The 22,668-nt window shown below is 42.1% G+C and overlaps 3 protein-coding genes across 3 annotated transcripts; 1 reads left to right on the plus strand and 2 right to left on the minus strand.

Moving 5' to 3' along the window:
• Positions 1–7,206, plus strand: ldha (lactate dehydrogenase A4). Its single transcript, XM_037106328.1, has 8 exons — positions 1–156; positions 2,322–2,447; positions 3,404–3,521; positions 3,620–3,793; positions 3,912–4,085; positions 4,237–4,354; positions 5,615–5,738; positions 5,851–7,206. Exons 2-8 carry the CDS (start codon positions 2,322–2,324, stop codon positions 6,013–6,015), a joined length of 999 nt encoding a protein of 332 aa, XP_036962223.1. The 5' UTR covers positions 1–156; the 3' UTR covers positions 6,016–7,206.
• Positions 7,207–7,767: 561 nt separating this feature from the next.
• Positions 7,768–15,623, minus strand: tsg101a (tumor susceptibility 101a). The gene is made up of 10 exons (XM_037106327.1): positions 15,202–15,623; positions 14,227–14,314; positions 14,047–14,112; positions 13,306–13,469; positions 12,806–12,932; positions 12,044–12,101; positions 11,703–11,797; positions 9,851–10,053; positions 9,502–9,741; positions 7,768–9,263 (listed from the first exon to the last, which is right to left on the minus strand). The coding sequence occupies exons 1-10, from the start codon at positions 15,241–15,243 to the stop codon at positions 9,174–9,176; spliced, it is 1,173 nt and encodes a 390-aa protein (XP_036962222.1). The 5' UTR covers positions 15,244–15,623; the 3' UTR covers positions 7,768–9,173.
• Positions 15,624–16,033: 410 nt separating this feature from the next.
• zgc:123278 (uncharacterized protein LOC641569 homolog) lies at positions 16,034–17,963 on the minus strand. The gene is made up of 6 exons (XM_037106330.1): positions 17,806–17,963; positions 17,619–17,703; positions 17,451–17,516; positions 17,161–17,324; positions 16,926–17,031; positions 16,034–16,658 (listed from the first exon to the last, which is right to left on the minus strand). Exons 1-6 carry the CDS (start codon positions 17,845–17,847, stop codon positions 16,543–16,545), a joined length of 579 nt encoding a protein of 192 aa, XP_036962225.1. The 5' UTR covers positions 17,848–17,963; the 3' UTR covers positions 16,034–16,542.
• Positions 17,964–22,668: the final 4,705 nt, after the last annotated feature.

The raw sequence follows: 22,668 nt of genomic DNA on the forward strand, positions 1-22,668 counted from the left end.
TCACGAACACGAAGCACGTCGCGTCTGCGCGCGGGGGCGGTCTTTAAATACCGGGCGGCTCCCCCTCCGCAGCACCACTTCTGCGGAAACGCTGCACTGAGGAGGAGCAGACACATTCCAGCTCGCTGTTTCTACATCTCGACTGAAACCTGAAAGGTAAGGCAACCCCGTCCGGCTTTAAAAACAAAAGGGGGGCAGCGTTAGCGCGTTAGCACCCCCAAAACGTACCCGGAAGTCCTCGTTCGGTTTGTGCGTAAAGAGTTTTGGGATACTTCACCAACCTGATGCGCATTTCCAGGAGGATGGGCAGAGAGGGGCGTGTCACGGTCTGTATCGATAATGTTGATTGGTTGTGATTTAGGCAGCTTCGGCTACTGACTCTCACTGTACCTGCGGTCCGTTAGTGTGAGATGTTTTTTTTAATTATCATATTTTATTGTGTTAAAACAGAAAGTAGAAGCAACAGGATGTGAGCTTGCAAGAGCGCTACTCGTGTTTTAAATGCGATGTTATCAATTATTCACATGTACTTAATGCAAATTACTAACATCACAGAGCCCGCGCGAATTAAAATATATAACAATCTATAGGTCGTATCGCACATCACCAGATGAAAAGGTCGCCAGAGGCCTCTGTTACGTCATGTGGATGCATTGGAGTAATATTACGCAGTGTTACACAAGCGCATGCCCCCTGCTGCCTGTGAGGAGCCATCGAACAGACTGGGCCACAGTGAACTTGGCACAGGAAATGAAGTGCATTCACAGGCTGACTGACCCATGGGAGGCAGATCCTAGTGAGAGTGGTGCTGCAGCCATCGCTGATGTCACCAGTGCAGGAAAATGTCACTTTTATAAGGCATTTGAAAGATGGATCTACCCCAAAAAGTGCAGCTTGGTTTTTTTGTCTCCCCCCGATTGATTAAACTAATGCCGTTCTTGGCACAGCAGTGGTGTGGATGAATTCTTGACGTGCATCCTGTTGGCAGGTTCTGCTTGGATACACTCGGCTGGCCAGTGCAGCCTGAGCACCGCGAAAACAAAATCTAGTTTTTCCTGCTGGTGAATGTTCATTCTCGAGAAAAAAAAAAAAAAAAACGCAAAGGAAACTGTGGGGTGGCGCCTGAAAAACTAGATTCTAAAAACTTAAGTCGTGGCACCAGAGACCCCATCAGGAGGAGCTCCGCAAAGCCTCACCGAACCCACACGGATCATTTCGTGTAAATGTCAGAATGTACTGGGAAATATGATTATGCATAAGTGTCCAACAGCTGCTTATTTTAAGTCCCAAGGGAAGCTCGACACAAAACATCCATCTCCCTCGCTCCTTCTGACGATATCACATGAAGTTCTTTCAGCTGCTAATAATCCTCCTTGTAATCCTCCCTGCTTCAGTAGTGCTGTAGCTGATTTTGTACAGCATGTTTCCACAGTAAAGAAAGGGACCTCTGACCAGAATCAAACATCTACAGTAATCCTGTACCGTAAGGGGACAAAGGGCCCTCTTATAAAGCGCAAAAACCCAGTTCAGGGTCAGCCCCTGGTATGTAAGCCTTCAGCTCACCTCGGCTCGGAGTGAGAGATAATTGGATGAAGGGATATTAGGTATGACTGGCCCACTTATATGTGCTGTAATTGTGTGCAAACTCAGCGTGGAGAGGGTCTTAAATATCCTCTCAAGGAAGGTATTACAGTGTATTAACGCTGTGGGGACGATCCGCTACGTGCTCGTCTGCACATCAGCCGAGTCATGCTGGTGATGTAAAGCTGGAGCACTCAGACATGGCCGCCACAACCAGGAAACACAAATAGTAGTGTGTATCTGTGTGTGTGTGTGTGTGTGAGTGTGACGTCAGCCGGGGATGGTCTGTTCTGCACGGAGACAGCCTGCAGTACTTTCCCAGGCAGTGGTTGCCGTGGAGACGCAGAGAGGCGCTGCGAGTCGAGACTTTCTCTCGGTGAACCATTTAAGGCGGTAATGTGACTGCGAAAAGGTGGAACATGTGGTTGGTAGCAGTCGTGTTTTCGAGGTCAGAGGAAGGCCACAGTTTCAATTCTGCAAATGAGATGAAAAGGGAAACCCGAGTTTGAGTCAGTCGCTGTCGGTTCAGAGTGAAGTCACGTACGCCTCCTTTGTTGGTAGTAACCCATTCAAGCTGCCTCGTACATTATGCAGCACTAGTCTCCTTCCTCTTTCTCTCTCTTTCCTTCCACTCCTGTTGACTTACTTTTTCCTCTTTCCCATCACATTTTCCCCTCCGCTCTGGATGTACATCGCCGTCCGTCCCTCGCCCGCTTCACACGACTTCTTTCTTTCCACAGATGTCCACCAAGGAGAAGCTGATCAGCCATGTGATGAAGGAGGAGCCTGTTGGCAGCAGGAACAAGGTGACGGTGGTGGGTGTCGGCATGGTGGGCATGGCCTCTGCCATCAGCATCCTGCTCAAGGTGAGACTGAAGGAGGAAGAGGAGGTATCAAGTGAAGTGAAGTGATGAAGTCTGTTGGTGTGTTTGTGTATAAGGAAGTAGTGTTGAAACGAGGGTGAGGGTTAAGGGGAAGTTACTTGGTTACTACAGTACAAGACACAAAAGTGCACACATGAGAGTGTGTAAGGGGCTTTATATAAACCGTTAAAAGTACAAACTTATAAAACTTAAAGGTGCACTACGTGGTTTTGGTTGCAAACTTTTTATCTTCACTGACTGATTTATCATCGTTTAACAAACAAATGAACAAACTGTCTTTATTTTACGACTGAATGAACAAACTGACTTTAAAGGACAACAGCTACTGATACTGTTCGACTTTGTTTATATGTGGCGGACCCTGCCACCTTCCTACCTTCAAACAGTGTTATGAGGACCTTGTTTTCTTCCGAGAACCGCTTAGTTTATTCAGTCAGGGAAAAGATAAATATTTCTGCATCATGACCTGATTGAATTCTGAGTTTGAATCTCTTTTCCCAGAACTACACAGTGCCAATTTACATACACCTGAATGAGTAAGCAAATCCACAACGTCAGGAGTCCTGATATTATAAAGACTTGCAAATTAGCCTCCGAGGCATGAGTGTGTTCTGAGTCAAAATCGACTTGTAGTGTAAAACCCCTGAATGCGGCCTCGTTATCCAACACGTGAGATGAAGTATTACGTTTCCTTTATATTGTCCTGCCCCCATTTCACAACAAGTTCTCTGGATCTGTGCCAGCTCAGGAACAACAGAGACTAAACCAGAGAAACCAGGTCACAGGTCTTACAGCCAACAATGCTGCTGAGTAGACAAGCCAGAGATGAACAGTGTTTTTCCTCCTTTTCATATCACGGGGTTGTTTACTGAGATCAGAGGCTTCGAGTGCGCCTCGCTGCAGCTTTATCCCCTCATTGTTTGTATGTTTATAACCAGGACTTGTGTGATGAGCTGGCCCTGGTTGATGTGATGGAGGACAAGCTGAAGGGTGAAGCCATGGACCTGCAGCACGGGGCCCTCTTCCTCAAGACACACAAGATTGTAGCCGACAAAGGTGAGAGCGCTCAAAACTAACTGCAACCTGTTGACTGTTGAGAAATTAGTTTTCAGTCACTTTTTAAATCTAAATCCAAATATTTCTGCTGTTGCCAGACTACAGTGTGACAGCCAACTCCAGAGTGGTGGTGGTGACCGCTGGTGCCCGCCAGCAGGAGGGCGAGAGCCGCCTGAACCTGGTGCAGCGCAACGTCAACATCTTCAAGTTCATCATCCCAAACATCGTCAAGTACAGCCCCAACTGCATCCTGATGGTGGTGTCCAACCCAGGTGAGACGGGCGGGGGGAGGAGGTGTGGTGTGGTGTGAAGTGGTGTTGATGGGTGCTGGAGTAACGCCTGTAGGTCATCGTTTCTAAGAGTTGTCCCCTCGTCCTGTAACCCCTCCAGTGGACATCCTGACCTACGTGGCCTGGAAGCTGAGCGGCTTCCCGCGTCACCGCGTCATCGGCTCTGGCACCAACCTGGACTCCGCACGTTTCCGCCACATCATGGGAGAGAAGCTCCACCTCCACCCGTCCAGCTGCCACGGCTGGATCGTCGGAGAGCACGGAGACTCCAGTGGTATGCAGCTCTGACTAAAAATAATATTTCCCCGGTCGTCCAACTTTACCTGTTTGATGGTCTGTTGGAAATCTGTCACTGCAGCTACATAAAGCGTCAGATGAATGCTTTATAATTTGATTTATGGTTGTCATATGTCTGTTTCTTGTAGTGCCTGTGTGGAGCGGTGTCAATGTTGCTGGAGTTACTCTGCAGAGCCTCAACCCACAGATGGGGGCTGAAGGCGACAGTGAGAACTGGAAGGAAGTTCATAAGATGGTGGTTGACGGGTGAGTACGAATCAATTGACTTACAAACCACGTTAGTTTAATCCGCTTAACAAACAAACATCCACGTGCAGCACTGAGGTTAGAGCCTGAAGTGTTGTATTTTATTAAAACAGGCCATTTATGATTAATGCCTTCAGTCACCATGTAATATGTGAAACGTGAAGACCAAAAGTGCCAACAGCCTCAATTCAATCCAGTGAATCTGACGAACCCCGGAGAGGAATTTGACCTGGGCTGTGGTCCAAAAGACAAGCTGAGGCAGATCCACAGTAACACTACTGTGTCAGGTGCCACTTCACTGTACAGCAGAGTCATGAATACACATGCACGCCCAGGTCTGCATGAAGGAAATATCCACTTATCTTACAGCTTATATGTCTACAGAAAAGACAGCTTCACCCGTTTATAAATAACTCCATGTCCATGTTGCCCAATCACTACTGCACATTTGCTGGATCTCTCTGAATAATGTCGTGTCAATAAAATTGTGTCATTTCTTTGAAAGTCAGATGATGCAACAGTTCGTCCTGTAAACGTTGATATTGCACCATTTCTTACATTGTCAGACAGTCACCCTGATTTATCGCCAGTGAAGAGGCGTTTAAGAGGTCAGCCGTGTACAGAAGAATAGTTTTATTATGTTTGCACAAGATTAGGTACGAAATAAAACATTTCAAAAGTAGGACAAAGACGAGGGTTATGTGCACATAATGGATGTCGCAACAGGGAAAGAAAGAAAGAGAGAACATCAGCCAAGGTGCTCTGCTCTTTCTCTGCCCTGCCACCAGAGGAGAGGCCTTTATTTTAAAGGAGACGTATTCTGCTGTTCAAGTTTCTCTTCAGAGTAGCTGAGTAGAAAACTGTAGCGTATGTTTCCAGATTCAGTAACAGATGTGAGTTTATGGCACGCTACCTTCATCACAGCTTTAGCCACCTTACATGGACCAGATCTGTTCCTTTTTCTCTCAGTATACACGCGTACATCAAGCTCAGCTCAGCAGCATGTGCACATGCTAAACTAAGACACAGGCGTCAGTCAAACTAACGCTTCTCTCATGGTGACAAACAGCTGGATTCCCGGCTCAAAAACATCTGGCAGGAAGATTGCTGAGGGATATTAGAGAAAAATGACAAAGTGGGAGCAAACGCAGTCCCTGATACCACAGCAGACGGACAGCTTGACTTTCTCTTCAGCTCATCAACTCTGCAAGCCGTTCTCATTTTTAATCTTTTGTTTCTTATCTTGTGTTTTCACCGCAGAGCCTACGAGGTTATCAAGCTGAAGGGCTACACCTCCTGGGCCATCGGTATGTCTGTGGCCGACCTGGTGGAAAGTATCACCAAGAACCTGCACAAAGTGCACCCTGTGTCCACACTGGTCAAGGTGAGGAGAGCCGCTCATCTCACAATTCAACCTGTTGATTATTTCAACCAACATATTGTCCCTTCTTCAGATGTTCTGACATTACCTTCTCTGTGATACCTTCATCTCGCAGGGCATGCACGGAGTGAAGGACGAGGTCTTCCTGAGCGTCCCTTGCGTCCTGGGCAACAGCGGTCTGACGGATGTGATCCACTTGACCCTGAAGCCTGATGAGGAGAAGCAGCTGGTGAAGAGCGCTGAGACCCTGTGGGGAGTCCAGAAGGAGCTCACTCTGTGAAAAGCCCTCCTCTGAATCCTCAGCTGAAACCACACCCAACACCTTGTGGTCGACTGCCTACTCCTGTGCTTCCTGTTGTCCAAACAGGCGAATGAAAACCTCCTGAATATCTAACAAGGCCAAGTGTCTGTAGCTAAACCAGTGGAGGCTAGATTTTACCTTAAGATATTCATGCATGGGTGTCATTTTCCTTTGCGGCCTCCCACCCGTCCTCTTTCCATCCTGACTGAATTCTCAGAAAACACAACTCGTACCTTTAGGCCTTTGAGCTCAGCCTGTGTTGGTGAGAGGTGATATTATTTGTTGTCCTGTCTATGTAAGAAAACAAGGCCATTGCAAGCAAAATTGAGCGTATACAACTCCACGTACTGTACGTTATTGTGCACTGTAGCTTCTGCTTTACACTCCTTGTCTGTAGTGTGTGTGTGTGTTTATTCAGTGTATTCTCTGATTGTTGCCAGCTGGGTGTTTTTTTTCCCATTTGGTGATCTCTGTTTATTTTTTTATTTGGAGTATAATGGAGACATTCCATTCTCTATGAGGAGGGGCTTCCTGTCCACGTACAGTCATAACAACACTGCTGCGAATATCACTGGGCCATTATCCTGTGATACCAAAGTACCTTATCATTTAAGAAAAAAACAATGCTACATCTACTGGTTGGCATTGAAGCCTTTAAAACACACCTAACCACAAGTGCACTGACAGAACAAAAAAAACTATTAAGGTCAAGAGAACTGGCAAGAGGCGACAAAGACTTCACCCGAGATAATTAAAAAGGTTTGTTAGCGAGGTGACTAGCCGTAATTTTACTCAGCATAGAGATAACAGAGAGCCAATGGGAAAGACTCAGCTACAATCATGACGTAGGATCAGGCTACGAATCCTCTCAGGAGGTTTCTGCCCTGCAGGTGTTGTTGTGTGTTGGCGCAGCCTAAAATACCCTCAAAGGGGTTTTGTATTTATTTTACTCCACCTGACTCTGGAAAACAAAAAGTGGAACTCAAGAGAAACAATGATGGTATTATTTATAATTGTTAATACTGTTCAGATCTATTTATGTATTAATGTTACAGCGTTAGATACGGTCTCTCAACCACCTGACTGCTCAGTGAAGAACTGTACCTGCCATGGCAGCTGGTTACTGATTTTTATTTGCCGTAACATCAAATAAATCTGCCAGGTTACTGATACGAGCGTGTCCTTTGTCCTTTCCTGTGTTTGGCATCCGACCAAGCAAAAAGGCGGTAGGTGTGTGTGTGTGTGTGTGTGTGTTCAGAGCGCTAACTAAGCTGCCCTCAGTGTACAGCTGTGGGTCAGCGCAGGACAGAGTAGATCCAAATGTGGTCACTAGCTTCTGTATGACAGCTCCGAGGTGAGTATATACACCTGAATACTAGTATTTTTTTTTCATTATGTTTGTTAAGTACTTTCAGTGGTGTGTACTACTGGAGTACAATTAATAGATTTTGCTTTTCTGTGCTCAGGACACCGACACATAAACCAGGTCCAATTCCCTGAACCCTAATTACAGATCAATGCTAATTAACTGTAACAATAAGCACATTTGTTTTATGTGAACCAGCAAGTCGACCACAAACAATAATTAAAAATCATAAATGTCTGTGTTTCGATGACCCACAAAAACTCTAAAAGCTATTTTTTTTCCTGTTAAACACAAACTTAACAACAAAAATATTTAATTAAATTGTACAATAAAACTATATTAATGAAATGATCACACAAGAGATGAACATTGTTAAATCAGATTTCTTTTATTTGTACTGATTTACATAAATCTACAGATATAAAAGAACAGGTGGCCTATGGTTGAATTGGAAACAAGAAAACAAAAAATAACAGTAGATATTCTATCATACAATTCAAAGTGCATTTAGTAAAAGGCTAATTTAAATGAGACCTGTCTGCAAACTTTACATAAGTTAACTTTTTTTTTTGATTAGTACAAATAGTTCTTTCCTTTTTGTACCCCTGCACACTCAGGCTATATTCACAACATCTTCCTTCATGTTGACTGAAAAGCTAATGTTCTCAGCAGGACTGAGAGTGAGTGTACAGCACAACGAAAAGTGAAGAAAAGAAAATCACAGAAATTCCATTTGTAATACCTTAGAATAAAGTACGTCGAGACCGTCGCCCCGACCTTAAGCAGAGGCGCTGTACAGAGTAAACCAACCAAAATGTACATGATTGATTGGTTAAATGCAGTCAGACTGGAGGGGAGGCCTGAGCCGCTGACATACAATGAATGAAACCTCACTCACACCAGTGGAAAGAGACACACACACACACACATACACACAGAAAAGGAGGGGAAAACAAATAGTAGTGAGGACAGGTGGGCTCAAAATGAAGCTCGTTAACAGATTCAAACAAGAAAAACACAGTTCAGACCCACATTCAGCATCACTTTGTCTCCACACTGAACACGACCCCGCACCTCATACAGCATTTAATCCTGAGGCTGACCCTGGTCCTCCCTGAAAGGTTGCCCCGGGTATTTATATCAGAGCTTAACCTTTTCATTATGAACAGCGTGGGTACATGGGGCTTGCTACAAAGCCCCTCTCTACTAGCCCCTAACAATTTGTGCTTACTCACCAAATGACTTTGTTTCTGGCAGAGAACCTGTGGGCCACCCTGCAGTGCAATACATACAGGTCGACACACTAACTGGCTGTGTGCCCGACCCAGTCACACCACACGCAGGGCAAACGCACAACAGACTCGCACCTCACTGTTTTTGTGTGAATCGCAGTGGCTGGTTATCACAGAGGTCACAGTGATTTTTTTTATTTATATTTGGAAGGGGGGGGGGGGGTAATGTTAATGCTGTCATGTCTCGCAAATGAGTCGTGAACGTTAACGCGTAGGGACCTCAATCAAGTATTTGGTCTGATCAAAATACGGTGATGGACACACAGTTGGAAAATATCGCTGTGCTAAACAAGAGAGGCCAGTATGTTTTGTGACTCACTGTTGCTGCCGCTCAGATTTCTGTCTCACAAGAACAGATATTATAAAGATTAAAATGAAGGCAGCGCTCTATGAGAAGACGTTAAAAAGGGGATAAAAGAGAGGATGAAGAGAGTGAGAGGTGATAAAGATATGAATGATTTCCAGGTAGTTGGTGTCGGTCAGTAGAGGTCACTAAGGCCGGCAGTCTTGCGGGCTTTCTGCATGAGGGCACGGAGCTGGAACTGCTTCCTGGACAGAAGGCGTACATGCTGTAACAAAAGAGAGTGCGAGTTAATAAGGATAAAACCATATATCGCATCTAAACAGCAGTCGTCTAAAACACGTTTTTCTCTCTAATCTGATCGCAGCGTAGGCATATTTTTACGCCTCAATTCTATTGGAATCTGTGCCTGAACACATCCTGTGTAGACACAGGTGGAGGACTGAGTTCACAGGCTGTGTGGACATTATATTGTGCGTTACTGGCAGCTGTGTTGACATGTTCACCTTGAGGAAAACCTCCAGGTCTATGACGCCCCTGCGCAGGGCCTCTCCCAGGTAGAAGATGGTGTCCTCGATTGCGTTTTCTTCAGCATAAAGGTTCAGGATCTGTTTGTACAGCGGCGCTGTAGGCACAATGACGTCGTCAATGTCATTGTTCTCTGATTGGTTCTCCATCTTCTCCAAGGCTTCACTCAGCTCCTCGTCCTTTCTCTTCAGCAGCTCGATATTTCTGTCGACCTCAGTCTAGTGGAAACACAAAGATCACCACCACGTCAGGTTTGTGATCGTGAAAAAATGTAACAGAAAACAGAAGAGGACAGAAATAAAATTGTAAAAGAGGAGAAACTCTCACCACTTCCTGGTCGAGCCTTGACACCATCTCTTCCAGTTTCTGATGTCCCTTCTTCAGATCCTCCTCCGTTCGCTTCAGGGCATCCAGCTCCGCCTGAGCTCTGTCCATCTCCTCCTTCATCCTCCAGCGAAGCTTGTCACTCACCGCTGAAATCAGAGATGCACGGATGGTGTCCTCGCCGATGGTGCCATCTCTGCTCTGGCCTGAAGAGGAAGAAGTTTAGAAGAAATGTAAGACAGCAAACAGAAGAAACAGAGAACGTTTTTTGCCCTTTTTAAAACTTGGTGCCTACATTACCCACAATGCAACTTAGCCACTGAGTAACATCGTTTGACGCAGTTAATCAGATTACATGCAGCTTCCTCTGGAACCACACAAGGCTTTATCCTACGTTTGTCATACATGCAGCAGTACTCATAAAGACATCTAAACACACTTTTATATTTAAAATTGGTAGAGTCACCCTTTAACAATTATATTTAGTTACTGGAACAAAACAGTCCAATCCAATAACATGAGAATGACCACAATAATAAAATGTGATTTGACATATCAGTAAATAATACACCATTACAAACTAAAGCCTCAAAGAGTGCTTATTATGTAAGTGAGACAGTACTGATGGGTGTCTTCAGAGTCAAGACCACCTCATGTACAGTCTGGAGTCAGCACCACAAATGTCAGAGTTGAGATTACTAAATATAGGAGACAGCTAAAGCTCCTTCTGTATGCTGGTCCCTGACCAGCATTTCACTGGTGGTAACTGATGTTGGGGCAGCAGATGGATCCCCCTGATCTTAGGTCCGTCTTTGTGAGGGGGTTACTGTTCCCATCCTAAATATAGCTCCGTGTGCTTCTGAGGTGTAGGCTATAAGGGCTGAGAGTGGGGACTGGTCCTTCCCCCTTCAAGTCCATCCCACCCTTTGGCCTTTAATGCTCCCTGTTTAAGTTACACTAATGACCTTTCACTGGCAGCTCAGCGCGCCACCGAAGTCACACAGTGGGTGAGAGAGTCTGAGTCAAAAGGTCACATGTATTAAATCAAGGTCAACTAAAGACCATGGAAAGGAGGGAATGTTTTGGTTTTTTAGGGGTGAATTTAAATATTGAGTTTTGGATCATTGTATTATAATATTAAGACACAAAGGAGATGTGCATGGAGACGTGCAGCCAAAATAGTAATTACTAATAGTACACATTCTTCTGTGTCTGGGCTCAATATTTGGGTAAAAGATCAACGGACTTAAAAAAAAAAAAAAAAGGTTTTATCTGCAGGTTGAAAAGAGAGAAAGGGGGAAGATAAACACATCCTGAATATCAGGGTAGGATACAGGATATAGTTCCTGGTGATGAGGTGTCAAGAAACAAAGCACCACCCATACAAATTAACTTCTGGTTTTAAAGAAACCTTTTGCATTTTCATCATGTAACTACATTTCAATGAGGAACACAATTCCTCATTACTATTGCTGTATACATACTGTCATCACTACTCTGAACTATTCGTTATACAGTAGTTTAATCAATAATAATGCAATCAGGGGCGCCATTTAGCTCAGTAGGTAGAGCAGCCGTCCCCTGTACAGAGGCTCTGTCCTCGCTGCAGCTGCCCTGGGTTTGTCACTAAAGCCAAAGGCCAAAAAAATATTATACTTTATAATAATGTGATCAATGCATCATATTCAGCTGCTCGTACTGCATGTTATGGATATAAATTATTAATCAGCAGAGCAGCTTTCATCTGTATATTCTGTGTGAAAAACGTTTGAATCCTGTGCCAGTTTTAAACTTTAAAACATAGCCAAGAGAAAGAAGAAAAAAAAGCACCCCAGATACGAAATGTGATACATACCCACTGTGGAAACTGGAGGCTGGGATGGGTAGTGTGCCGGTCCAGCTGTGGCCGGATAAGAGTTGCTCCCTGGGTACTGATATGCTGGGTAGCCGCTGCAAATGGTTACATGATCAACAAAGAGCTAATTCTTGACATTTTCCATTAAAAAAAAAGTTTGTTATTTTTAACTCTTAGCTATAAATGTACGTGAACCAGCTGAACTGTGTATCAAGAATAAATATGCTTCTTTGTGATTTGCTGCTTCAGAGTCTATGAGAACAAACAGGCCAGGACAGGTTTGTTTGGAAACAGTGTATGTGTGTTTAGCTGGGTTGAGAAGCGCTTGGCAAACATCTTACCCTGGGTTAGGATTTGGGCCGTAGGATGATACTGCCGGCATGCCAGGCATGTAGGAAGCTGAGGCACAGAGAGGTGAGAGTGAAACAATCAGATCTGATGACATACATGTGAAATTATTCTTAATCTCTTTGGTTTCCACACGGACACAGTCACTTTCATTTTTCTATGGTGTGCTGTAGTGGCATCTGAGCTCCATCTGGTGCTTGAGGGAATAAATGCATCCGTAACAGCACAATGCATCAATAAGGCCAGTGTACCAATACACAACAGCATTAATGTTTAGTATTGCAAAAATCATAATTTGTAATTTTGTGTCTGTTTAGCCAAAATTTGAAGGTACAATTAAAAGTTAGTGAAGATATGACAACAAAACCACATTGACAAAAAATTCCTATCAGAAAAAGTTATCAATTTATTAGGATATACAACTCAGCTCAACTTAACACATTGTTAAAAAAAATCAGTTGTTATATGTATTTCAAACTTTTTTTAAAGATTTGTTTTCATGTTTTTGTAAGCTGTATTCATGGTTCTTATGTATCTATTTATTTATCTATTCATCACAGAGACATATTTCTAGTATTAAACTCATCACTGATATAAATGGGCCTTTTCACCTTTCAGTATACTGTGTGTAAATAATTCTATTAACACCACATCACTTTCTATGAAAACATTCTGCAAATCATCATGTTTTTCTTACTCGATGACTCAATGGCCACTGAGATTACCCTCTTATAACATGAATGCATGTCACTCACGGTTAGGGGGTCCAGCTGCTTGGAAGGCCTGGTAGGGAGCTTGTGTGGTGGGGCGGGAAAACACGGGAGGCTCCTCTCCAAAGACCACAATCATCACCTGAATCAGACCGTACAGATCTGACTGAGGCTGTCAGACACACAGTGAAGGACAAGTTTTATTAACCAAGACATCAAATGCAACATGACATTATAAATTATTAACAGGTAAGCCACCACTGAAATATTATCTGACGACATAGATACATTTATGGCCTTAATGACTGCGCCATTTTGCACTGACTGACAGGAACCCACATCTTAAATATTCCACATAGCTACAGTTAAACTTCTATAGATTTAAAAAAATGTCACATCTCAAATCTTCTTTAACACCATTACACAAAACTTTTAATTTACTGCCTTTTTAAATCTATTTTTTTATATTTGACACATTCCACATATTTTCACGGCCTTAACAAACAGACAGTCTATAATTAAACGTATTGACTCATCATACTTACGTGCTTCCACTCGTGCAGATAAGGCAGGTAGATCTTGCCATTGGCGTCGATGTGCTTGCCAGTTTTGATCATCATGGCACTGGTAGGTTTGACAAAACATATGGGAGGGTTGTATGGATACGTGTCCAGCAGCCACAGACACACCGGGATGTTGTAGATATTGCCTACAGGAAACATAAACAGACAGCATGTTGTGAATGATAACTCCACCAGTCATACTCGACAAACATGGTTATTTTGAGAGGACATCTTATTGTTTGTATCCTGTTTTAGGAGTACTGGGGATATCTCCCTGAAGCATACCCTATTTATGATATGCTGTAAAATAAATGAAAATAAATATACATTTAACAGTCTAAAAATCTTGGCTTGTTTTAATTTCAAGCATGAAGTCAATATATGTTAGCAATCCAAATCCCTAAATTGAGAAACTCTGGGGTTTATGCAAGATGCAGCTTGTTTTGCAGGTAAATGCTTGTTCCAAAATGTAGAGTGATTCTTTCTCTGATTTGCCTCAGCTGTCACACCGAGGACCATTTGCTGCTTGCTGTACTTGAACCAACAGATGACAAGTTTGAAAGTTTATCTTGCTTTTTTTTTTTTAAAAAACTAGAGTGAAGATACTACAGAGAAAGAGTAGCTAAGCAAATATGCTAAACTAAACAGAAACATAATTCCTATGCCTCAATCCTTCAGATTATATTAAGGAACACTCATTCATTTTATAGACAAATTGTTTACCTCTGTAGCTCACTGGGACGGTGCCTGTCAAGCTCATCAGGTCTCTTGTGGAGCCATCGTTAAAAACTGAAATACAAGAAGTTCTCATGTCAAGCACAACAAGCATACCATCATATAAGGCTAAAATAAATTATGCAGATCAGACAGTCAAAGACAGGCGACCAGTTTCATTTAACTTACCATAAGCATCCATAACTGGCTTCAAGTCCTTGTACTGGGAGATGACATTTGTTATCTCGCGAACAGTCAGATCTCTATATTTGTATTGCTGGACACAGGCAACAAAAGAGGAGAGGAGAAAAGTTCATTAATGTTAATTTACTGACAGTTGAGACACAACTACTGACACTAAGAATGAAAATAAAAAACCCAGTTATTAGTTAAGGTAGAAACTTTAGTGTTGCCCATATTTTATAGTCTTTTAATCACTTTCTGCTCATATACAAATGTGTTTTATGTCAGGTCCTTAAAGGCAGAGTTGGCAATTTGAATGTGAAAAATTGCACCCTCATCATCAAAGTCATGCCTAAGGACTGAAACCATCTATCAACCAAATCAGATTGGTTGTTCTTAGTAAGCCTGTAGTTCGCATGATCTAAGATGTGGCTGAATGAACCTCAATAAATTGTGCATTTTAGTATGAACGGGTGGGCTACCTCTAACATGGGATGCATACATAATTCATATCTAATGCAGCACAAATACTCAACAATGTGGTATTTTCTTCTACATAGAGACAACGAGTAACAGCCAAACAGCTGTTCTGTAGGTTGTGATACTTCTCATCGGCATGTGGCAGCACTGTTGTAAGAGTAATAGATGAAAAACATTCATATTCAATCCTAGAAATGCTGGTTAAAAACATGTTTCTAGGTAGCATATTGGTGGTGTTAGCTAGCTAGATGGCTGTGCTAGTTAGCAGAAACGCAACACAAAGATCAGCACGAGGGATCTTAACTAAATGTGTCACTCGTGATCGTTTGAACAAAAACGAATGTTCAACCTAGTATAATTGAGGTTAAAACGGGCCGTTCGCTAAGTATCACCTGTACCAGGAAATGCAAATGTGCCAACAGGCTAGTGGTATCATGTTTGCTAACGGTGCATTTAGCTAACTAGCGACAGTTGGCTACAGCAACTGAACATCGAGCTCACCTTCAGCATTTTCTTCAGGGCTCCTTCGTTGACGACCGCCATGGCTTTCGAGTGTTTGTTTCAACCGCACTTATTAATTAGTTAATCGAGTGAACAGCTGACTTTTGAGACAGCTGGAGTGACAGCTAACGCTAGCTAGTCGGACTTGGGTGAATGCTAGGCTAAAGTTAGCCCAGCCTCGGGCCCGACTTAGACGGAGACACTGGTTCGTGTCTGTGTGAAACGCTCAAGTCCAACACGACCGAACTCTCTGCTGTCGACGCGCCAAGACTCAATGTGTTACACGAGGATGGAAGCTAGAGAAGAAGAGCTGTTCGATAAGTTCTAAAGAGACGCCGAAAAACAAATAACCGACAGTCAACAAAAGGAATTTCCGGCATTCCACCTGACTGTTTCCGGTCCGCGTGTGACGTCAGCAGGAGGAGTGGTGCCCAAGGTGTGGTCCGCGGGCCAGTAAAGTTAGAAGTAGAAGTAGTACATTTTGATTTTTTAAAACTAACATCATCATGATCTCCTCATGAGTTATGCTGACGTACCGCTCTATTTTAATGATTCTCCAGGTAAACTATAACTTTATGTGATTTTTATTTATCTTATAAATCAAATAATAGCTGACATTAAAGGTGGATAATGAAGTGCATACAACTTCTACTACTGAGAGCATATAAAAGTAGAAAACAAAGAGAAAGTAGAGAAATTGTTTCTAAAGGATATTCGAGGTTTACACCCCATTATATATATATTATTATAAAAGGGAGCAGTATCCATACAAAACACCTTTTTTTTTGTTTTTTTGGTAAGTCGAATGAAAGTTGATAGCACAGTGACAAACTTGTTTAAAATGGAACTTTATTTACAACAGCAGTCACTAGATTTTCAGTCAAAGTTAAATGAGCAGCACTCTTTCACAGTAAACTGTCCTACATTGTTCTCCACCTGGCCGTGTACATGTTCTCCAATTTACTCACCGCTCACTTCACTGGTCAAAAGTCCAAATGAAATGGCTTTGGGTTCAGGGACAGTTTAACAAGCTGCTTGTAAAGCAATTCTGTTTCATCACCACACAAGCATTAAGATCCCAAAGAAGTTATGGTTCTCACGACGAACATCAAAAACATCTTTAACACAGTACATTCACGCCAAAGACAGTCAAGTGTTTTCATCAGAGGCTGCTGGACATTAATAGTCTTATCAGTTAAAAAAAGTAGACTTACAGGATACATTATCAATCAAATGAAACATACAGTAAACTATTCAATGGATACCATCTGACATTGTGCACAAAACAAAACACAGGCACCACACAAACAGTCATTTTTAATTTCCACAAAAAAAATAAGACTAACAGTTGGTTTCATTTTCTTGCAGGACAGGTTGACCGTCCTCTCTGTCTAAGAACAGGTACAAACTTTCATCCCTCGTGGAAACCTCTGATTCTCTCTGGAACTGCAGCCAACCTAAAAAATAAATAAATAAATAACTAAATAAATAAATAATAGTACAGATATATCTCATTTAAGATGGTTGTCATAAAGTCATAAAACATCTCGAGAAGGGACAGATATGTTCAGGTGCGGCCCAGATATGAATCCTGTATCTGTCTTATCAACACCAGCCTGTATTTAGGGCAAAGAGCTGCTGTTGTTGTTGTTTTGCAGCTTGTGTGTGTGTGTGTGTGTGTGTGTGTGTGTGTGTGTGTGTGTGTGTGTGTGTGTGTTGCTTACAGGAGGTCTGTTCTGTCGGCTCTGGTTGAGGCTGCATGCACACGGGGGGGAAGTCTCCAAACACGGCAGCCATCACCTGCAGAAGGCTCACCAGATCACATTCGCCCTGATAGAAGGAAAGAGACGCTTTAAAACGCACTATTCTGATGTCGTTGTCTCTTTTTTTTTTTTTTTTTTTTTTTTTTTTTTACATCCAGTCCTGTCAAAGATTACAAGATAACGTCTCAGTCCTCACATGCTTCCACTCCTCCAGGTAGGGCAGCATGACTTCGCCGTTGCTGGAGATGTACTTTCCCCGGAGGACCATCATCTCACGTGTGGGTCTGACGTAGCAGATGGGGGCAGACAGGGGGTAGGTTTCTTCAAGCCAAACGCACACTGGGATGTTGTAGGTCTTGTCTTGTGTGAAAAAACAGAGGGGGAAAATGTGTTTTTTGTCTCATACGTTCTGAGCTTTATCTATTCTTATTCTGGATAGTTTCAAAAGAGCTGCACACTGTATAAAAAATGTAAAGTCGTTCTTACCATCATACAGGACAGGAATGGTTCCAGTCAGACTCATCAGGTTCTTTTTGGTTCCATCATTGTAAACTGTAAATAATAATAAATAAATAAATAAAGATGAAGAAAATACTGTTTCATTAACTTCCACAAGTTCAGGAACAGACTGTGAGCTCTTTGTTTTGTTCTTACCGTATAAATCCACCACAGGCTCAAGTCTGTTGAAGTGAGTTAATGCAGTGTATATATCATGGGCCACATGCTTGCGAAGATATTCCTTTAAAAAGACACAGATGATTAAAAACAAACACTGTTACACACTACATAAAAGTTGTTTTTTTATGCTTGATGAAGACAGATTGATTATTTTGATTCTTACCCTGGGAAGCATTTTCTTAATCCTCTCTCCAGAGTACGACATGATCACAGTTTATCCAGAAGGAAGAAAGTCGCACGTTTTTTCTGTCTATCTTTTCCGATCACCAACACTCAACAGCTCCTGCCTACCCGTCTGTCTGGAGGTTTATGGATAACCTGATGTCTTTTATGACCCCTGACAACCAGTCACAGACCGGCCTCGCAAATTATGCAAATCACTTGCCTTGAAAAATCAGCAACTAGGATAAAGACCTTAGAAAAACAAGACGGGAACTGAACGTGACCTGAAAAAACAAGATACTGTATCCAGACTATATTGATATTATTGATAATGATAATTTATGACTGGAAGAGGAGCCTTGCTTTGAGATGGTAAAACTGTCTGATTTCTTGGATTGAGATCATTTGTTTGTGTTGCCCCCTGCAAGTTTATTGACTCACTCTCTTTTACATCTATTCAGCATGTGTAAACATATTTTCATGTCATATTTGATGCTGGATAATTGATTTCAGTGGTATGATATGGGTGAATCTACAGTTCAAAGTCCAAATGTTGTGTTTTGATGTTTACCAACTGTACTTTAACAAATCAGTCGAAGTGTGTGTGCTCTCCAATGTCTTTATTGCCTTAATCACAGTCAAATAGATTTGATCATGGATTTAGAATGTATTAATATTACATTATAGAATATAATAAGCCACATTAGTTGGTAATATTCTTATGCCTTGTTGAGCTGCTTCCCCTCACTCAGAATTTCCTGCATACTTCCTCCTTCCTTTTCAGTTTTCTGGAAGTGACCAAAATAAAAACCCCAATCAATCATGAGTCAGTTGTATGAAGAGGCAAATATATCTACCAAATATAAATCAGAATTGATATAAACACAGCAGTATACCTGGACAAGATCAACTTATTGCCTTTACAAAAACAAGAACCAAAAACTTCCTGTTGCACCGCTGATGATGTCAGTCCCGTGCAAACACAATATTTACGACTGTCCTTTGAGCTTTGATCACAGCTGTACCCACCCACAATGTGTAAACAACACATTAAAGTGCTCATGAGTCTGAACATCCAAAAGTTGGAAAATTGAAATTTGGTGCATGCCTTTCAGGGTGGCCAACTTCCTGTTGGGGCAAAAAAAAATCCTCAAACTTAATTCTTGGTTTTATCAATGAGACCTAGGAGTCCCTCAAATTTCATGAAGATCAGAGAAGGTTTTTGGTCACATGACCAAGTGTTAGGGAGCTCTATGGAGTCCCCTAGTGCCCTAATAAAATGGATAAACTTGGCAGAGTAAACTAGAAGTACTTCAAACTAGAGTTGTTCTCTTTTTTTCATCAGAAATCAATAACACTTGAGCTGAGGTATCCAAATGACCTGAATTCACCCAATTACAATATTAAAGTAATGTAACTTGATTACATTCCGTTAGTATTGGATATAATAACAACTAAAGACCAGAGAAATTAATTCTTCTTCTTCTATTGGCTTTTATGGGCTTTTGGCAACCAGCTTTTAGGTGCATTTACCGCCACCTATTGGACTGGAGTGTGGAACATGACATGGTCAGAAATTAGAAAATAATACTTGCTGATACTTTGACTCTCTGGTTACATCCGGGTAAATAAGTCCCGCCCATAGGTTTTCTGACGAATCCAGGCGGTGCGCGCCAAAAGGGGCGGTCTTGCACAGTTCCGCGTGAAATTAGTACATTTCCCTCCAAAAATGTTTGATGTTATATTAAAGGCTGACTGAGCTTCACTCAGATCTGAGCAGCTCTTCTCTGAGGACACCAACATGGTAAGTAAACAGCTCTGTATGAATCTGCTTTATGTGTGCAGCTACCTGCTCAGTATAGGTGTATCCATGTCTGTATTGGGGTTGTATAGATCAATTACCTTCTGATCTCAGGTAATAAGACCAGGTGACCTTACTTAATATATCAGGGAGCTCTACATAGTAACTACCTTCATGCATTGTAAGCCCAATAAGCTCTACAAATGTGCGGGTTAAAAGGGAGGCGTCTCCCTCTCATGTCGGTGAGAATTTTGCCTCAAATGTTTCTGAAATAACTTTGAACAGGAAGCTGAAGACATCTAATTTAACTGTTAAATGTTGAGGTAAATTCGCGTAAATCCGCGACATTATGTTTTGTTCGGCGCACCAAACTCCACTGTGATTTTGGCCGTTTTTTCTCTGCCATGTTTATTACATGAATAATGCCCAGTTAATTAAATGTTGGTCACTTTCTCAAAACATGTAGGTAGTTTAGGTAAAATCGGCATGAAACGTTTTTGAAATGTATGTTTTTAGAAAGCCTTGAAGTCTGGTTAGCTAATGTTTGCTGGTCAGTTGAATTGAGTTGTTATGTTATGTTAGCTAGCTGACTTTCAAGGTCCGGGAAGCATGTTAGCAATGGCTCAGCTGCCTTTATTAACGAGTAAGGACACATTAACTGGGTACTGACACTGTAACGAGCTTATAAAGATGTCTGAGTCATTTACTCGTCGTGTTTTTACAGACAGGTTTGCATGTTAGCTAACCTGTGTGTCTGTTGGAGAGTGTTAGCATGACGCCATTATCGTGCTGTGTAATGTTAACTAGCATCGTTACAGCCGAATATCAGAGTACAGCACAGCTAGCTAACAGGCTCCATGTGTTGTGTGTAACAGTATGTTAGTATGTCAGCATCTAGAAAGTCATTTTGAGCAGCTGAAGTAGTTTATACACACAATATGCAGCCTCATTGTAGCCTGCACAGGATGTATTCAGTTCTGGTTTAATGTGTTATTTAAACTGCACTGACTCCCTGTGATAGATAAGATAAGAAAAGATAGACTCCTATTACTACAATTAATACATTTGGTTTACTTTTGGTTTTACCTTTAAATGCACAGACTGCTATGTCATTCTTTATTATCAAATTATAATCGTGTAAGAAATCCACTTGATGTGTGTGTGTTCTGTTATTACATCTTCTTTTTTCCTGTTACAATCAGAATACACACACACACACACACACACACACACACACACACACACACACACACACACGTGCATGTGGTCATCATGATATATTAAAGTACTTCCTCCTCTCTCCAGGTGAACAGTGGGACTTGTCTTCAGCTTCAGGTGGAACAGCTCTGACCTGTATGGTGATCAGACCCAGAGAGGAGAGACACTCAGTCCAACCAGGTCAGTGCAATAGAGGTGCAAAAATTAAAGGCAGAAAGTGTGAGATTTGTCAGTTGCTATTCATTAATACTCTAGGACCAGTAACTGGTTTTAGAGGATAGTCGAGTCTCATTCACAGGTCGTTGAATACCAACAGTTTTGGTTGGCAGAAGCCAGTACAGTGTCACTGTTGGGCCACTAGTCTCTCTCCCTCTTTTTCTGTTTGTCTTTACAAAAAACTGTTAAAATAATATAAACAGTATGTCTGTTTAGAGCGACTGCATTTATTTGATCTCATTTATATATAAGATAAATGATATAATCATATTTTATTTAAAATGTATATCTACACTGTTCAGCCACAATGTTAAACAATTGACAAGTGAAGTTAGCGTTGATCATCTTGTTACAATCAAATGTTCTGCTGGGAAACTTTGACTTCTGTCATTTCTGTGGATTCTCTTTGACAAACACCAGCCACCCAAACACCGTTCAGACCAACTACGCCCCCTCATGGCGAAGAACCCAAGGTGTCAAACTGGCCTCCTCACTCTCCAGATCCCAATCCAGTTGAGCATCTACTGGATGCGCCAGAACCAACTACCATCCATGTTGGGGCCCCCATGGATTGTTCTTGGCTCAGACTGCATCCAGTGGAAGCTCAGTTGGATTGAGATCTGGGGAGTCTGGAGGTCAGGTTGACACCTTGAGCTCTTTCCCACGTTCCTCAGGTAATTTCTGAGCAGCGTTGCAGGCTTGTTGTCCTGCTGGGGGGGCACTGCCATCAAGGAGTGCTGCTGCCATGAGGGGGTGTACTTGGTCTGCAGCTGTGTTTGGGTTACTGGTGTTTGTCAAAGAGACATCCACACGAATGCTAGGACTCAAGGTTTCACAGCCGAACATGGCGTTGGAACACAATGATCCATGTTACTTATTTCACCTGTCACTTATTCTAATGTTGTGGCTCTCAGTGTATACACATGTTAAATACTTTATGAATTAGATCAAATGAATGCATTTAGGCACTGTAACCATATTTCCTCTCAGTAAAACAAAACCTGTTTAAAATAATTCTACTTCGTTTGAAGCCTGTAGGTTTTGAGTTGGGACTGACACATTTTAAATGGACAGCTTCATTTATATAGATTGAACATTAACGTTAGCCTCGGCCATTTCACCTAGTAGGCCACTGATAAGGATCGTATTCAGTTTCTGACTTGCAACTGCACGGTGGTGAAATTTTTCACTCAGACGAGCTGCAACAGGAGCCTGAATCAGCAGGAATACTGTGAATCTGAGTCCGTCTTCTGATGACAACTCCTTCAGGTCATGCAGTTGTTTGTTGTGAGTGCTGTTGTCTTTACCGGCTATTTACATAATAAACACTTTTTTTTAATATTACACTCTGTTGTGGTTTTAATCCTGCTCAACCCTGATTTTTAAGGTGTTGATGGAGCTTTTGATGGAGTCCATTATCTCCTCTCAGTGGCATTGTTAAAGCTTTAACTATATTTGATATATAACTTTTTTTCTGCACTGGACACCAGGACTTCCTTTACCTTCATTATCTGTTCCTATTTTGGGAATGATTGATTTAGAAACAGGGCCGATGTGTTGTTTAATGATGTCTGAGCAGGTTAGCCTCTTTCCATCTCTTATCACATTAATGAAGCTAACAGCAGCTCA

This window comes from Acanthopagrus latus, chromosome 8 (genome assembly GCF_904848185.1).
Source record: "Acanthopagrus latus isolate v.2019 chromosome 8, fAcaLat1.1, whole genome shotgun sequence".
In the NCBI taxonomy this organism is placed as follows: Eukaryota; Metazoa; Chordata; class Actinopteri; order Spariformes; family Sparidae; genus Acanthopagrus; species Acanthopagrus latus.

Coding starts and splice junctions, on each gene's coding strand:
- zgc:123278 (XM_037106330.1), bottom strand. CDS start 17,847: ATGTCGTACTCTGGAGAGAGGATTAAGAAAATGCTTCCCAGG. Junction 17,517..17,618: donor GCCTGTGGTGGATTTATACG/GTAAGAACAAAA, acceptor TATTATTTACAG/TTTACAATGATGGAACCAAA. Junction 16,659..16,925: donor GCCGACAGAACAGACCTCCT/GTAAGCAACACA, acceptor TTTATTTTTTAG/GTTGGCTGCAGTTCCAGAGA.
- ldha (XM_037106328.1), top strand. CDS start 2,322: ATGTCCACCAAGGAGAAGCTGATCAGCCATGTGATGAAGGAGGAGCCT. Junction 3,794..3,911: donor GATGGTGGTGTCCAACCCAG/GTGAGACGGGCG, acceptor TAACCCCTCCAG/TGGACATCCTGACCTACGTG. Junction 5,739..5,850: donor CTGTGTCCACACTGGTCAAG/GTGAGGAGAGCC, acceptor TTCATCTCGCAG/GGCATGCACGGAGTGAAGGA.
- tsg101a (XM_037106327.1), bottom strand. CDS start 15,243: ATGGCGGTCGTCAACGAAGGAGCCCTGAAGAAAATGCTGAAG. Junction 14,113..14,226: donor GCCAGTTATGGATGCTTATG/GTAAGTTAAATG, acceptor CTTGTATTTCAG/TTTTTAACGATGGCTCCACA. Junction 11,798..12,043: donor GGCCCAAATCCTAACCCAGG/GTAAGATGTTTG, acceptor AACCATTTGCAG/CGGCTACCCAGCATATCAGT.